Below are 17,508 nucleotides of genomic sequence, written 5' to 3'. Positions count from 1 at the left end.
ATGGTTGTTGTGAAAATCCCAGTAAATACTCAGACCAGCCCGTCTGGCACCAACAACCATGCCACGTTCAAAGTCACTTAAATCACCTTTCTTCCCCATTCTGATGCTCAGTTTGAACTTCAGCAGGTCGTCTTGACCATGTCTACATGCCTAAATGCATTGAGCTGCTGCCACGTGATTGGCTGATTAACTATTTGTGTTAACAAGCAGTTGAACAGGTGTACTTAATGAAGTGGCTGGTCATCACAACTTGTTAAAATGTTTAAGGAAAAACATTTTTATGCATTTATAAAGACTTTTTTTCTGATGTTGAAGGAGTATGGAGTGGGTTACTGTATATTATAATTTAGTCAGTATACAGTAACATACATGACACATGTCACACAAAAACTTAACATTAGAAATTTTATTATTTTACATAAATTATTAACAGCAGTGACATGCTGAATCACATAAAACATTATTTAGAAATACCATTTATCTTGATGTGTTGTGGCGGAGCAGGATTGTAATAAACTTGGGCATTTTCAGTATAATATACTCTCTGTCTTTCTCTCAATATAACTTTGACAACTGAATAAATTTTACTACACAAACACAACAGCCTGAGTAGAGCTGACTCAACAACTTCCTGACAGACTCAACATAACAATCTGTCGTGTCTGTTTTCCCTCTCAGTCCATGGACTTATCACTCCAGGCCATTGACTTCCTTTTCGCCAGCTCCATCCAGGACGGCTGGCCGCTGTCAGACATGGACTGCAACGCTGACGCCATTGTGGGTGACGATGAGGGCGAGGAAGATGGGGCCACGTTTTTACGCAGCCATTTGTCCTCACGAGGTCTCTCTGGAACTTTGGTGGGACTTGACTCTGAAAGAAGAAAAACTGTGTCATGCTGCTGCACATAGAGATGCTGAATTCTACAGGTGTAATTAATGTGTGTGTAATTAACACACCTGCAGGTTTTACCCACTGTCTTCCCTCTGGTTTTATGTCCCTGCTCAGAGGCGTGGTTTTGACCGAGGCAGAGGATTCACCGGATGTCTGCACCTCTGTCTGAGCTTTCTTCAGCTCCACCTGAGAAGAACTGTGAGTTAGATCATCTGCTGTGGATAACTCATCAGCCAAAAACAATAGCGGTTGAAAAATATGTCTGGAAATACTAATGAAACGACCAAAACCAACAAGCTACTCATCCTACTTACTGATACAGCTTATTCATCTCTGTCATAGAGCTTCATTTAAAGTGCATAAATGGGTAATTTTTGGAACTATTTACAAAGCAGAAGCTGTATCACTAAGGGCCGATTCATTCAAGATAAGAACACAGTGTTCATTTTCGATTTTTGAGCTGTAACAATGTGGTGTTTAGTTGTACCTCTGTGGTTGCTAAATTGCTATCATGGGTTTAAGAATGTGTAGCTACCAGGTGTCTATGGATATGTTGAGTTTCAATAGCAGTACTGTGGGTTTGTTCAGATTTCATTGAATTGATAAATAAAAAATTTCAATTACAAAAAAAAAACCCAAAACACATAAATTAGTCACAACATTGTTCTGGCGGACATGTTTCCTCATTCAGATGAACAAGGCCCTGTAGTTTATGTCAAATCAACCCCACACACAAGTAACTGCTATTGTAAATACTCACTAGAGCACCAAAGCAGTGGCTAAAAATAATCTCCACAAGTGCACTGTTTACTTCTGTTTGAGCATGTTTGCTAAAAACTACAGCGCCCATCTGTTTTTTGGAGATTACTGAGCCTTTTTGATCCATGATTTTTCATGGGTGACCTTAAACAGGGTATAGATGTCAGAAATTATTGAGAGACACACTATCCCACTCTTGGTTTTTGAGTTTTCATCAGATTTGTTGACAATAGGAAAACTATAGAATATCACCAGCTTTTTCTTTGCATTAATTTACAGTCAGCAGTAGAGTTGTTTCTACGCAGATACTCTCTAAAAACTGGTTCAACTTGGAAAAATTAAAGTAACAATTTGCATGCATCTTTATAAGTAGTTCCTAATCTGGAGTATTAAGCCAATATTCTTTTATAATCTGACGAACTTAATTAGTTTAGTACAACCAAGTTGTGGTGACATTTAGTGGTCAAACTATTTTATTTAAGATATTCTAACTTGTTTATTTTACTCAAAAAGGTAAAAAAAAATGTTGTTGATTTTGACCAACCGATGAAAACAAGTAAATGTAGGCCTAATGTAAACTTTTTTATTTCAAGCATTATCCACAAACCCCGTGAATCATTTCCTAGAGTGCACCAGTACTGGAGATGCTTTAGATACTGCCTCAGATGATGGAAGGGGGTATCAGCGAATACGCAAGTTTATGCACTATTCTGATACCACACGATTTACTGATAAACTACAACCCCTCGAGGTTGACGATGTCATATAAGAAATCAAAATATTCTATTTAGTATTTTTTTAATATTTCCGCAACACCAGGATCTATAACTTTATATAAATGGCCTTCGCTTTGTCTTTTTTTTTTTAGCTTCTTGACATAGAAATGGCTTGGTAGGGTTTTTAACACAATGGTATTGGATGGTATGGTAAAATGGTATTGGAACATCTCTAGTCAGTGTGAAAGACAGTAGCAAAGAAGTACCACAAACCCCCTTGGTTCCAGGTGGTGTAGTCCACTCTGCCCGTTTCTCCAAAAAGGCGGCCTTCTCGCTCACTGACCCGACCCAATGTGGCCGTTTCCCCGGCTGTGATGCTCCCTCTTTTTCCTGCACAGCGGCTTCTTTTTCCCCTCTTCCCAAAGCAGGAACCAGAGGATGAGCTGCAGCTGTCGAGGTTGTCGAAGCTGAGGTTGTCGAAGCTAAGGTTGTCGATTTGAGCTGGTTGGCGGGGTGAAGACCTCGGTTGCTCCAGGGGGGTTGCTGCTGCTGGCCTGAGGAAAGGTAAGACTGTGCGAGAGACTGTGTGATGCTCCCTTGTGCAACCTGAGATTCTGTTGGCGCAGAGGAGTGCGAGGGAGTGTGGGCTGTCCATGGAGGCTGATGCTCACTGGTTTGTTTTAATGTCTGTGCTTCTCTGGAGGTGTTCAACTGAACTGGAGACGTCTTCTGTGGCACTGCTGATGGTTTGACAGTCTGTGCTTGACTTCTGCTTTGCACTGATTCTGTTTTATCAGTCGACGGTTGATTTGCAGCCTCTAATGATGTTGCAGTTTGTTGTGTTTTTATGGTCTGTGTTTGCGCTCCAGTCTGTGTCTCTGTTTGCACTTGTGCTTGTGGTCGAGCCGCCGTCTGCGCGCCTGTAAAATCTCTGGGAAATCTGCTAGTGAAAAGCTGCTGGAGGCTTCTGGTCTTTTCCATCGCTAAGCTCATCCAGGATACCTCAGATGGAGCCGTTTGTGGGGCAGGCTGAGGTTGCTGTGGTGCTGCGACCTCAGGTTCTTTGAGGTTTGAGGTTGTTTGGACTTCTGTTGCCATGATGGGAGGATCACCAGTAGATGGCGGGTTGTGCTTAACTGGGAGTGAGAAGCCAGACGGTGTTGGATCTAAGGAGTGACACAGTTCAGTTAGACTCACTTGGCAGCGCTGTTAAAGTCAGCCTGAGTGGTGTTTTAATAAGTACAAAGGTCCCCTGTGATCAGTGCAAATCTTATCTCTCTGAAGTGATTATTTACTATGTGCAGGTGTGCAATGTTTAACCCTATAGGGAACTGGAAAACAATAGATTTCTCAGAGACTCACCTGTCGGTTGGAGGTCTCTTATTTCCTGTCTTTTTTGTTTGTCCACTTGCTCCTCTGGTGGCTTTGAGTTCTGGTTAGACGTAGCATCAGACCGAAATCTCTTCGACAGAGAAGTGGAGCGCAGTTTAACACCAAACGTCGTCTTCCCCTCATCCTCCTCGACCTCTTGTGCTTCCACTGCCTCCTCCACCACCTCCTGACTGCTCTCCACCTCCTCCACCTCTGCAGCGCTTGTATCTGTGGTTCTAGATGGCGCCACCGATTCCACCTTTTTCAGGCTGTCCCTCCTGTCCCATGGAGGAACTGAGCTTTTGTGTGTTGCTCCCTCTTGTCTAAGTCTTCCCACTGAAAATGGTTTGTCATCTGCTCCTGCGACTGCCCTGTGCCTGGCTTCAGTGTGTTCCAGCACTCCCACAAAACTGCCCGATCTGGGTCTTTCTCCATCTCGGTTTTTGGCAGTGGTGATGGAGAAATGGAAGGACCCAGATCCTGGGGTGAGTCTCTTTATTCCTCTTGTGCTTTCTGTCTCGCTGTGAACCTGCTGGGGAACTGAGCTGAAGGGAGTGAAGAGCTGCTCGGAGGAGACTTCAGCCTTGTTAACAGTGTTCCTCTCAAAGTCCCCGTCTCTGTGGTCCTTCAGTTCTGACTGTATAAAAGATGAGTGTGGCCGCTCACTGGATATTGCATCCGCTGGTCTGTGAGGTTTAACTCTAAGTATCTGTGAGGGCACACAGGGCACTCTCTCAGGAAGGGCTTGGTCTTGGTGGGATGATTTGGGTGCTGCCTCTGACATGACTGGTGCCACCTCTGGGGATTTTGAAGGCTGAGATGTAACAGGAGTGACGGCCTCTTCTTCTTCTGTTTCCAGTGTCACCTCCTCCTGAGTGCTAAGCTGCTCTTCTCTTCTCACAGACTCAGGGTGGTTGATGTTGTTCAGGGTTTGTAAGCTGGAGTCATTCTGCAAGAATACATAGAAGAAGGTAGAAGAAGTGTTTGTCTTCATAAATAATACAAAAGGTGACAAAACGTTCACTCACTGCAGCGAGTGTCCTCTTGGTGCTGGCCCTTTGGTTTCTGGGCTTGACGGACATCCGGTGTCGTGCAGCAGAGGTATCCAGGCAGGGGGTGAACTGAGGTGGAGAGCTGAAGTCCAACGGGGGCTCAGCAGCAGAGGAAGAGGAATTGGAGGACACAGAAAGAGGCAAAGGGACGGATGGAGTCAGGGGTATAGGCTTCGAAGGTATAGGTTTGGGGATGGGTGAGAGTGGACGAGAGGATGGCTGGGACGTGCACTGAAAAGAAAGAAAGTCATAATGTAACACTGCAAACACAGGGTGAACATGAAGATGCATGAAACTCCTACATCCCTGACCTTAAACATTAAAGGTCTAGTGTTCAAGTTGCAGATTGAAGTGAACTGAAACTTCTCCAGTGTGCCAAGCGTGTAGGAGAACAATGAATGCAAACATGTGAATGGTCCTATATAAAGGCAGCATTTGGTTTGTCCTCTGAAAATAAGAACAACATGGCAGATTCTGTGGAAAACGACTCACTGGGTCTGCAGATATAAACGGCTCATCCTAAGGTAACGAAACCCCAATTATTCTTATTTTCAGGTCTTTATATACTAATGAAAACATAGTTATTGTAACCTCACTCCCCTTTTTTCTTGCATTGGCCTTCATGGGTCTTCCCTAAAATTTCCCCCGGCTTGGTAGACAGCAGCCCTCCCGCCCCCTGACTAATAGTTCTTAACTTACACAGTCATTTTTTGTATGTTTGGGTTTTAGCTTCTTCCAGGACTGTCACATATGTTTTATGGTTGCCAACAAAAATTGTTTTTGTACATCTTGTTTTTAGTTCATATAGTTAATAAACATTATTGTTGCTACTTGGAAACCTTGTCTCTGCTATCTCTTCATGTCAAATTGGCAAAAACAACTGCCTAAAATGGTCATATTATGAATATTATATCACATTTCTGCCTCCTAATCCTTCACACTGCACGTTTAAGGCTGGCTACATTTTTCTACATTCTACATTTTTCTTGTAGTGAACAAATCCTCCTGAAAACCCCCACAAAAGTTGTCAAAAAGCTATTAAAACACAGCTGTGAGCCACACTGTTACAATGAGTGACATATTCCTTCATTACCATGAACATGGGTACTCTGGTTTATTTTAAGTCAATCCCGCATCACACACCAGATTAATCTGTGTCTGAAAATAGTCCCTGACAAATTCACTATTTACTATTTAGCAGTGTTTGCAAAAAAACCCCTCAGTGCACAGCTGTTTAAGGATTACTGTGGCTCTAAAAAAATAAAATAAGGTTTTTCTGACCTATTTTTAAAGTATCTGCACCTTAAAAGGAAACGTTGGTACTTTCCAACATGGACCTTATTTTCCCCTGTTTTTGTGCCGAAGTGACTGATGGGACTTCTTGGAAGCTGATGCCTTAACTTTTTCATCTATCTATAAGTAATCTGTTTCATACTTTTGTATTTTAACACTGTGGAATACGGTGGAAAAAAATGTGTATTATACTGAAATGTGGTAGAATATGTAGTGGCATGTAGTTGTCATTTGTTTTGATGACATGTGAACGTTTTGGTTTAAAGGTACTGATTTGTTGAGAGCCTCAAAGTTGTTTCTTTGCTCAGCCTAATGCTGAGGCATGATTATCTAACCACTGTCAGCTGTGTGACTGTGACTTGCTCGACCTAATGGTGCAGCATGTTCACCTAATCATCATCAGCTGTGTGACAAAGGTGCGACCCATATAACACATCAGTGTACCTGTGTCTCAATATGCTTATTGGTCTTGAGGAAGGCCCAAAAGCCAACATGTCATCAACATAAAAGAAGTGCATATGGAGCCAGAGTGTGTGACACTTGTTTTCTACAATTAAGTGACTAATGGGAACGACAATTTTTCAGACTGGACTGGTATTAAGAGTGACCGCTGCAGCCACAGCTGCAAAACAGGCTATAATGTAATCCCTAATGTCACTTGTGCACTGTCAATTTACGTCTATTAAAAGTGTTTGTTTTGCCACTGACAGGCTCAGATTGTTATTATAAGTGTCTGATAGCATTATCGAAATTACCATACCGAGAAATGTAATATTTTTCTTTAGCTTTCACTGATCTGGTCCGTTGTTTGTGTGTGTGACCAAGTCTCACTCGAGGAGAAGTCAGACCAAGTCTCAGACATTTCTGACAACAATCTGAGCCTGTCAGTGGCAAAAACTTTACTTATTGGTGCACAATTGCTAATAGTGATTAAATTGCAGCGTGTTTCACTGCTGTAGCTGCAGCACTCTCTCTCAATACAGGATTAATTTAAAAAATTGTCTCCAATAGTCACTAACACACACAAAAACATGGGAAAATAGGGTCCAGGTTTCCCTTTAAGTGGGAATAAATGAGCTTGATTGGGGCTGAGTGTCTCAGACGAGGTGGTGAAGTCAGACAATATTGAGAGACGCACTGAAGCATTGTTGGTTTTTGTCCTTTTCATGGGATTTGTTGACAGTAAGAATAATAATTATCCTTTAACACTCAAGTTAATCTAGACCAAATCCACATTCTGTCCCAGACTTGACCCCATAAGAAGTTAGAATTTGCAAAATGTCCCTGATTTAGAGGAATTCCCTCCTTGCAGGGTGTTTGCTGAATCTGATTCTGATAACTGCCGACATATGAGAACAGAAATCCACACAAAGAAATACACATCGACAAGGCAAGAAGTTTGCGTGAATGTCACTAGACACTGAGAGGTTGCTACTTGTTCTACCTCTTCACTTCCTGCCCCTGCTGAACTAAAAGGACGATGGCTCCTGGTGATCGTGTGGCATTTGGATGCAGTTGAGCCAAAGCTGAAAAGTAAAGAGTACTAGAGTCTAGAGGAGCTCTCAAAATCATCAGAACGTAACCTCATGTACTCCTAAAGTGAATACGAACTGATCCACTAGGCAGATAACTCTCATGTGTCACTACAGAGGGATATAAATCACCTTGCTGAGGACTCCTGAGATCTCAGAGGGACTGTGGGGAAGGCCGTCATCCTCAGAGCGGCTCCCCGGATCCTCTGAACGTCTGATCGGCAGGACCAGAGGCGGCGGCCCCAAATGCATCTTCTGCTGCTGAAGTTTAATCTGTGACACCAGAGGCACTTTTTAAAGAGTTACGTTTGTAAAAGCAGAGCTCTCAAAAAAATGCCCAGAATATGAAGCTGTACCTGCAGAGCTTTAATCTTGCTGTGGACATTCTCCTGGGATAAAACCCTGGCTGGCTCAGTTGCTGTCAGGACCTGATCAGCCAGAAAGATGCTGTCATGGGACAAAGCCCGTGATCCCATCATCCCCTGGGGGCATCTGTGGAAATCAGAAGAGGGGTGAAGACACGGACTAGAACCCAGGACAGAAAGCAAACATTTATGAGATCATGTAGACACTCACGCCAAATCTTCATCTGATCCGAGTCCCTTTCCTGCAGTGATGTCACTGGCTGACTGGCTGAGTTTGGCGTCTCCTTCTCCGCCTGCTCTCTTACTTTTCCCGAACAGACGAGTTCTCAGAGACTTCAGTTTGGACTTTTTACGTCCTGACAGAGGTTGAGACGGAGACAGATCCAGGTCACAGCAGCTCACACACACACACACACATGCGCAGAACACACATAGTAGTCTCTTCTTGTAGTTAGTTGTTACATGAGATGCATGTCATTGACAATAGACAATAAATTTTTTGTAAAACTGCATGACACATAATCTCACCTGGAATTTCCTCAGCGCTTTCTTCGGTATCTCCAGAGAACGACTCCATTGCTCTGATCACTGACAAAGGTACAAAACAGACGACAGGAATGTGTGTGAAGGAAAGCACCTATAATGAGAAACAACTGTGACAGCAAAAACCTCAGGCATCAGTTTTTCAAGGCTTGTTGTCACATGCTGGAGGCCTTTTAACGCAGTGTGAACACTCCAGTGGTTTGTTCCCTGGCAGGCACACATATGCACGTAATGCACTTGTGTCTTAGCCTGAAGATGTGACTCTGGACTTGAGGTCCAAAGGTTTATTGGCATTATCAGGAACAGCTTTGCCGTAGCTAGGCAGGGCGTGCTGAGGAGTTGTCACAGTCAACAATGTACAATCTAAGAAGGTTTCACAAGAAGACCATATACCTGAGAACAGTAGTTCCCAACATTTTTCTGTGAGGGGGCCCTTTCCTGTCATTGAGTGAACTGACGACCCCTGACTAAGTGATGTATTTTATGGATATTTCATATTATACTCAGTGCATAACAATAACAGTCATAAACAAATCATAAACTGTACAGTTAACCTGAATGAATGCAATAACTGCAGGAAGTTTATGCAAAACAAGTTATTTGGATGAATTTTGAGCAGATTATTTCCTGTGAGATGACTTATTATGACATTTTTAGGAATTTTTTGTATGATTCTCTGTCTGTAATATTTTAACAGTTATAAACACTTAATCGTCTTCTTTTCTGACAAATTCAGTGATTTCTTCTCCCTGATGATTAGCCATTGTTCTGTTAGCTTGGTTGTTTTAACTGTGAATATAGCTTGTGTTCAGGACTTCTCCGTACCATTCTTCTCTGAGAATTTCTTTTATAGTGCAGTGGTTAGCATTGTCGCCTCGCAACAAGGGGGGTTCCATGTTCTCCAGTGTCAGCGTGGGTTTTCTCCAGGTACTCCAGCTTCCTCCCACAGTCCAAAGACCTGCAGGTTAACTGGTGACTCTAAATTGTCTGTAGGTGTGAATGTGAGTGTGAATCATTGTCTGTCTCTATGTGTCAACCCTGTGATAGTCTGGTGACCTGTCCAGGGTGTACCCCACCTCTCACCCAATGTCATTTAGTTTCCTCTGACATAAATGTATGAAATGCTAAGATATAGAGGTGTGCGGTAATTGAGTCCTCAAACAGAAATGAGTTAGCATTTTAGCACTCCCGCTTCCCTCATCTCAAAGTCAATGGGTTCTTTGTGAAATGCCTGAAATAAGGTCTTAAGAGACTTTCACATTTTGCTCTATGCCATAAAATACGTCAGTAAATAACCCACTTGTGAATTCTGAAGCTTTTATGTGTCCTAAAAAAGGCGGTTACTACCAAGTGGCTAAATGAGACTGCAGAACGTCATCACTCCAAATGTGGCTTTACAGCGTTGTTGTGGCGATGTTAAGTCATACAACCGTAGTGTAGTTTGTTTACAGCCTAACGTTAGCTAGTTATTTCTGACGATTGCATTTATGCTTCAGGATTCATCAAAGTGGTGTTAATTTGTGAAGATTATCATGCTGAACAAAATCAGTTAGCATCATAACCTTTTGTTTGCCACAGAGCTTGTTTTCTGCAGTAATCCAAAATCCAATAAAAATTGGATTTTTGAAGAGGGAACCAGGGTGACGCGAACTTCCATGTTGGCCTACAAAAAATGGCACCCCTGCAGCACTCTATAGGCCTATTGTATGTGTATTTTTAAAGCTTTCTCACAACCCTTATAGACAAAAAGCCTTCACAACCCCCCATGAAGCTTTGCCAACCCCTACAGGGGGTTGGGACCCCCGGGTTGGGAACCAGTCCATTAGATGACACATTAAATGCAGTGTCATAAAGAGAAAGCACACCATATGGGTTGCACAGGAGGTGTTTGGATTTATAATATGACATTGCACTAATAGGATTATACATAAATATCTCGCTGTCACAAAGCAATGCAGCGAACAAAGCTAAAATCTTGCTCTCAGGAACCTTTCCTCATGCAACTTTTTTATCTGACAAACATCCAGATTTGATGTGTCTCTGAGTGCAAGATTCAAAAATGGGTGCTTGTTTTCTTTGTTTTACAGACTTTATTTTGCATCCTGCCCTGCAGCTGGGGAGCTATTTGAGACACACTGTTTTCTGCAAAGCTTACAGTTCTCACTGTGTAGCCAGGGAACTGTTAATAGAGCATGAGTCTGTACAGCTTTGGTGCCTGATAAGACAAGATGTAGCAGGTTATGGATAAACATGCAAAGTCCACACTGCACCTCTCATATCACCCAGCCTGCTCTCAGCATACAAGCACGCCCTATTAAAGAGGAATAATAAGCGTATAGGAAAGTTGAACATCTTGTCCTACCAACACATTTCACCTTGTGTGAGGATGAAACTAAAGTGCTCCTGAATCAGGCTGTACCTCAGAGTTTTGTCATGCACAGAGCCAAGCTATAGCCCCAACAGAAACAACGGATAATCCAGTGGATTATTGACATTGCAGAGAGATCCTTGTGAGATTTTGCAGCACCATAATCCACAACAACAGCTTAATCACAAACTTCCAATGCCAGGTACTGCTTTCACAGGGGAAAGTCCTCCTCAATGTTAAAACATTCACACACCATCTACTGCAAAAATGAGTGAACTTACCCGTCTAACAGCAGCTGCTCGTCTCCTCTTTGCCCTCCTCTCTGGGCCGAGTTCCTCGCCTCAGCTGTGTCACTGTCCCAGTGTTTAAACCTCAGGCTCTAGTCGTCCACATCTGCAGACGGAGGGAGATGCAGAGGGAAGGGAGCGAGGGAAGTGGAAGGAGAGAGAAAAGCAGGCAGGGAGAAAGAGACCGAGAGAGAGAGAAGGACACTCCATGACAGGGTAAGCAAATGCACAAAGAGAAAAGAGGACAGAAGAGAATAAGAGAGAGAGAGAGAGAGCAAGAGAGAGGGAGAGATACTCTATTACATTAGTGGCACACTGTGGCCCTCTGCGCTAAGCTCCTTATAAAACGCTAACCTGATTTTAGGCCCAGAAATGAGAGTAGAGGGAAAAAAATAAAGCTCCAGTTGGAACGAGGGCAGGCATACAGGAATTACGGCTCACAGGACTGTTTGAACATTACACCAGGTTGCTTACACCCCCCGGGCGATCACAGAGGGGAGAATGTGTGTCTGAGAAAGTTAAAAATTAAAGAAAAAACACCAGCCAGGAATTTGCCATCTCCCGGCCCTGGTGAGATCCAGAGGTCAAATCCAAATGCACCAGACACTGGAACGAACATAACCTTTTACACCACTGTAGAGTAGTTATAGAGAGATGTGTGTTTTTACAAATACATGAATGTCCACACATCACTCGTCAAGTGCTTCTGCTGCATTAAATGGATCCTTGTTGTATATTTCTCATGTCTCTTCATGTTTCTTTCAAGTCTTCAGTGTAAACTGTTTAACAAAGTCAAAAATAACCTTTAAAGAGATTCAGTAACACTGGTAAAGGAGGCGAAGATATCTCCCTCACATGGATGGATTACTGAATGGGCCTACCGGGCACAGGCCCAGGGGCTTAAAGTGTCAGGGGCCCCCTGGCCTTCAGTTGCAAAATGTCAAATTAACACATATTTACTAGGAAGAGACTCAAAATGACCACAAAGAGATGCAAAGCAACTAAAAAGAGACACAAAATTACAACAAAGAGATGACATGAAGCACAAAGAGACACAAAACGATGAAAAAAGACACAAATATACCTAAAAGAGATACAAAATTACTATACAAAATGACTAAAAAGACACAAACATACCCCATCAAAACACAAACTGACCTTTAAAGAAACAAAAATGACTTCAAAGAGATGCAAAGGAACTACAAAGAGCAAAAAATGTATTCAAAGAGACACAGTACAACCTAAAGAGACACAAATATACCTAAAACATACACAAATTGACATCAGAGACACAAAAGAACTACAAAGACACAAAAAAATGACTACAAAGGGACACAAAACGACCAAAAAAGACACAAATATACTCCAACGAAACACAAATTGACAGTTTAAGAAACAAAAACGACTACAAAAAGATGCAAAGAACTACAAAAAGACCCAAAAAACAAGAAACTGACACAAATATACCTAGAAGAGATATAAAATGACTACAAAAAGATGCAAAATGACCAAAAAAGACACAAATATACCCCATCAAAACACAAATTGACCTTCAAAGAAACCAAAATGACTACTAAGAGATGCAAAGGAACTACAAAGAGACACAAAATGATCAAAAAGGACTTAAATATACTTTAAAAAGATACAAAATGACTTAAAAGAAACACAGAACAACCAAAATTCACAGTTACAAAATGACTTGACACAGACTGGCTACAAAGAGATGCAAAGGAACTACAAAGAAACAAAAAAATGACGACATAGAGATGCAACATGACCCAAAAAATACACAAATATACCCCAAAGACACACAAAATGACTACAAAAAGATGCAAAATGACCAAAAAAGATACAAATATACCCCAACGAAACACAACTTGACCTGAAAGACAAAAAATGATGAAGAGATGCAAAGAAGCTACAAGGAGACACAAAACAACTACGATGAGACACAAATATACCTAAAAGAGATGCAAAATGACCTAAAAGAAACACAAATATACCCCAAAGAAACACAAAGGGACTACTTCCACTACATTATCACATGATTCGCCCATGCTCCCTCACATATGTTTTATAATCAAATAATTGGTCCCTTTTTTTTGCAACAGTGAATTCCACTTCCTGCACATCCACACAGGATAGCACTCAGACATGGGAGGATTATCTAGGCCACTGGGCTACAGTCAGAGAGAGGGAGGGCAGCAGGAAGAGGAAAGCTTGCATCCATATTTTTTTCTGGGTGTGTGTGTGTCTGGGTGTGTGTGTCTCTGGGCAGCTTCTCTGATGAGGCTCCTCATCACACAAATCCTTATCTCTTCCACCAGAACATAAACCCAGCCGGTGACATCTGGATTACATGCAACCAACCTCATGTTAACAGACCGCAGTGACATAAGAGTCTGAGATTCATTGTCTGTAATCTACACATAAGGGGCAATATGTATGTGAGCGTGTATCTTATCTTTTAATATGGTTTCAGCTTCTATATGAAAGCTGTCTGCACATTCTGAAACATACTGCACGCTGAAAACACAAACTGCCTTTTGTCCTCTCTGCTCTTAAACAAAGGTACCAGCGGTTATGCTCATCCCTGGTTCATGTGGTTCCCTGATGGATTATAATTTCTTCCCCTCAGAGCCCAGATGAGGGCTGTGCATATCGAGATTAAGGCTGATAGATAATCCGACCACGGCGCTGTTTGGACTCATGCGGGTCTCCATTCATCCAAACAAACAGTTTCCCATGAAAATTTAATGGGGGAGATATTTTTCTTAACAAATAAAATAAAATAAATATTAAAAAATTAAAGAAATTAAATAATGATGATAATAATAATAATAATAATAATATGCAAAAAATACAAAAGCTATATTAATGAAACATACATACATAATTTTAAAAAATAATTAATAATAATAATAATTTTGAAGCCCCCTCGCAGTAACTCTGAGGACCTAGGGGTCCCAGACCCCCTGTTGAAGACCCAGGCTGTAGATCTTCAACAGATTATCTATAGATTAAATGTCACAATTCACAAAGATATCCACATATTCTCAGAATAATTCAGTTGAACTTAAACTAGTCACTCAACCTGTGCAGGACATAATTATAGTAATAATTTCAATTTAACTAAATGATTATTAAAATATGAAGTGAAATGTCACATACACTCTTTACATAAACATCTACAGACAAAACAAAGCACATGAATTGTTGAATTTCAATTTATAAGCTGTTGAAATGTTACAAATACAAATAGTGTACCAATAGTGCTCAGAATAATGTAAAGCCGGAACATCTACGGTTCCATGACACCTGAGCCAACTCAGTCTGCTGATGAAGACCGTGAGATCTGGTCAAAAGCTCCAGAACAGGCAAGTAAATGGGCCTTGAGTTGAGATTCCTTTGTAAACTGGAAATAGTTTGACCATAAATAAATAAATATTAGCATAAGGTTGAACACTACACAACACTAACTAAATAGACAGCTGCAGCTCGTGTGGGGACCTTGCATACCAAGACTCTTCATTGAGTTATATATAGTCTTTAAATTAAGATTGGCATACAGCCTGATCCAGTACATAAGAAATATGTGTGCCTTAAGAATACTTACACACACGCTGTTGATAGACACCATCATGAAACCAGACATGCCTGCATGTGAGGCTTTACGCTACCCTTACCCAAGACCAGTGTTGTAAAGAAAACTGTAATGTACAGAGCCATGTCAAACTGGAATAAAGCACCACTGTACGTAACCCAGGTTACCAGTAGGATTTGCCTTAAAAAGAAACTAAGAACAGCAGTTATCAAAAACCAAATCTGTTTTACCAGCATATGATGTGATGTTTGTGAAGGATATTTGTGTTTGTGGCGCTCACTTGGATGATGCCTCAGTGTACAACCATGATTTATGCAGTCATATATGAGCCTAGTTTATGGGCTCTATTGGTTTTTATGATCTACTGATGTAGTGACATTGTAAATGTGAGATAACTGTCCCTTGTTTGGGTTTTATCTAAATTTGTCGATGTTGTTAATTGTTTACGATGAGATAATTTGTGTTTTCTTGAATTTTTTTTGAATTGCAAACTTCAAATATGAGAAACTGGACGTAAAGTAAATGGACAAAATCAAAACATGGTTAAAAATGAGTAATAAAACAGAGACATTTTATTATATTATAAAAGCGATTTTAATATCATTTTAAATAGTTTTAATGTATTTTTAAGCATAATATCAATAGAAAAGTTAAAAAAAGTTACCTAAAAAGTCATTGAATCAAAAAATTAAAGTAAAGAAAGACAGACACAAAGAAGAATTAGTCTGAAGAAATGTCCAGTAAGAGAATCACACAGTTGGTTGTAATTAAAGACATGCCAGTGTGACAATAAGCACAGTGCTCAGTTACGCAGCTGTCATTAGGCTGATCACATGCACCTGTGTGTTAAGGCAAACCCAACAACACAGCAGACGTTGCTGTGTGTTTTGAGAGCAGGAAGGAAGTCGAGCTTTATAAATAATGTCATAGTGTTTTTGTGTGTTTGGTGTGAAAAATGTCTACGCTGGTCTCGTGGCACTGCCTGAGGTCATAGTCACAATATCCAATGGAGAATCGTCCCTGGAAGACAAAATGAGACACAGACATTCAGCACTGTAATTCTGACAATGGCAGCAATATAGAAGTCTGAATATGAAGTTGTATGAAGTCTAAAGTCTCACCTTTGGTCTCTTAAAATAATCAAGCCCTCTTCCTATCTTGATGATCCATCCACTGTTGAACCTGAAACCATGAATTTTGATTTAATGCTATGAAATAAAGTCACAATCACAGAGAGTGGAGTGCTAACGTGAGAGTAAATCCAACAAAATGAAGCATGAATTTCTTCTTAAAAACAATTCAGTGTGCTGTTTTAGGTTGAAACCCTTCACATGTCAGCTGCAGCTGTACCTGATCTCCCTGTCATGTATAGAGGAGGAGTACTGCACATCCAGAGTCACTCCCTGAGCACTCAGACTCTCTTTCAGCTCAGCCAGAGCGCTGGTCTGCTGGCCGCTGTCCGCCTGCAGGACAAGATGCATGACAGTGAGACAACAGCACAAACTGAACAGAAGAGACCGCCATGGCTGCCATGCAATACTGTGACCTCGTTAGTTTAGTAACGTACTTCGTCTTGTGAAGTGAGAAGATGGATCTTCTTCACCTTGCAGGGTGCTTTCAGCAGCATCTCACAGAACCGCAGGAAGTTGTACAGCTGTAGGGGAGAGGAGGGAGAAGCACAGTGGTACAGTTTAACTATAATCATCAGTACAAAGGTACAGAGTGCTTTATGCATTGTAAAAATAAAAAAAGGAGAAAATTCAACATTTAAGGCAATAAACTTTGACAACTTATCACACAGTTTACTTCAAACTAAACTTCTCTAAACTATAAAATTAAGTCAACTGGATTAAAACAACTAATGTTTTCTCATTGACACAATATGATTAAGGATTAGTCTGTAAATCAGTCACAAGGCTGAAAATCAAATAATCATTTAAGCCATTTATCCATTACAAATACTTACAGCTTTTCAAGTATGTAGACAGACGGTATTTCTGTTTGATAGTTTTGGCAGTTTCCATGTTGGTCAGACAAAATCAGTGTTGAAGACTGATTTTTTTATTGTAAAATGAAGGATATTTATTACCAATATTTATACCTTTTAGCTCACTGATGTGTCTGTTTGCCTGTTGTATGTTACTGTGCTTCTCTGTGTTCGAACTGCTCATCAGTAATTAACCCTTGTGGGATAAATAAAGTTACTGTGAATTTGAAATACACTCACCGGCCACCTTATTAGGTACACCTGTTCAACTGCTTGTTAACGCAAACAGCTAATCAGCCAATCACATGGCAGCAACTCAAAGCATTTAGACAGTCAAGACGACCTGCTGAAGTTCAAACTGAGCATCAGAATGAGGAAGAAAGGTGATTTTGAACGTGGCATGGTTGTTGGTGCCAGACGGCTGGTCTGTCAGAAACTGCTGATCTGCTGGGATTTTCACACACAACCATCTCTAGGGTTTACAGAGGATGGTCCCAAAAAGAGGAAATATCCAGTGGGCAGCAGTTCTCTGGGTGAAAATGCCTTGTTGATGCCAGAGGTCAGAGGAGAATGGCCAGACTGGTTCAAGATGATAGAAAGGCAACAGTAACTCAAATAACCACTGGTTACAACCAAGGTCTGCAGAAGACCATCTCTGAACCAACAAGAACATCCACGATGAAGCAGATGGGCTACAGCAGCAGAAGACCACACCAGGTGCCACTCCTGTCAGCTAACA

At 41.2% G+C, this 17,508-nt stretch overlaps 2 protein-coding genes across 3 annotated transcripts in view; both read right to left on the bottom strand.

The window, feature by feature from the left end:
* Positions 1-397: 397 nt before the first annotated feature.
* cracdla (cracd like a) lies at positions 398-11,619 on the bottom strand. 2 transcript variants are annotated; one of them, XM_050048825.1, is made up of 11 exons: positions 11,533-11,619; positions 11,173-11,284; positions 8,509-8,568; positions 8,192-8,336; positions 7,972-8,107; positions 7,748-7,888; positions 4,767-5,021; positions 3,730-4,687; positions 2,641-3,533; positions 958-1,078; positions 398-871 (listed from the first exon to the last, which is right to left on the bottom strand). In XM_050048825.1, exons 3-11 carry the CDS (start codon positions 8,555-8,557, stop codon positions 675-677), a joined length of 2,895 nt encoding a protein of 964 aa, XP_049904782.1. In that variant the 5' UTR covers positions 8,558-8,568; positions 11,173-11,284; positions 11,533-11,619; the 3' UTR covers positions 398-674. The 2 variants fall into 2 exon arrangements, 1 of the variants encoding a protein (XP_049904782.1); XR_007570230.1 differs by lacking the exon at positions 11,533-11,619 and having other exon boundaries at positions 734-871; positions 2,634-3,533; positions 11,173-11,514.
* Positions 11,620-15,363: 3,744 nt separating this feature from the next.
* The window catches only part of mitd1 (MIT, microtubule interacting and transport, domain containing 1), a 4,853-nt gene continuing 2,708 nt past the window's right edge, over positions 15,364-17,508 (bottom strand). The window contains exons 4-7 of the mRNA XM_050048828.1: positions 16,350-16,436; positions 16,133-16,245; positions 15,904-15,964; positions 15,364-15,802 (exon numbers count right to left, since the gene is read on the bottom strand). Of these exons, the coding sequence (XP_049904785.1) occupies positions 15,707-15,802; positions 15,904-15,964; positions 16,133-16,245; positions 16,350-16,436 (357 nt within the window). The 3' untranslated portion in view covers positions 15,364-15,706. The remainder of the gene's footprint in view (positions 15,803-15,903; positions 15,965-16,132; positions 16,246-16,349; positions 16,437-17,508) is intronic.

This window comes from Epinephelus moara, chromosome 7 (assembly GCF_006386435.1).
Source record: "Epinephelus moara isolate mb chromosome 7, YSFRI_EMoa_1.0, whole genome shotgun sequence".
In the NCBI taxonomy this organism is placed as follows: Eukaryota; Metazoa; Chordata; class Actinopteri; order Perciformes; family Serranidae; genus Epinephelus; species Epinephelus moara.
The sequence above is the reverse complement of the archived record's forward strand: the minus strand, read 5'-3'. Positions and strand labels throughout refer to the sequence as shown.

What these genes read in the sequence shown, in the direction of transcription:
- cracdla (XM_050048825.1), bottom strand. Translation starts at nt 8,557, where the DNA reads ATGGAGTCGTTCTCTGGAGATACCGAAGAAAGCGCTGAGGAAATTCCA. An exon ending in AAGCGCTGAGGAAATTCCAG is followed by an intron (nt 8,337 to 8,508) that starts GTGAGATTATGT and finishes AACCTCTGTCAG; the next exon opens with GACGTAAAAAGTCCAAACTG. An exon ending in CACCACCTGGAACCAAGGGG is followed by an intron (nt 1,079 to 2,640) that starts GTTTGTGGTACT and finishes AGTTCTTCTCAG; the next exon opens with GTGGAGCTGAAGAAAGCTCA.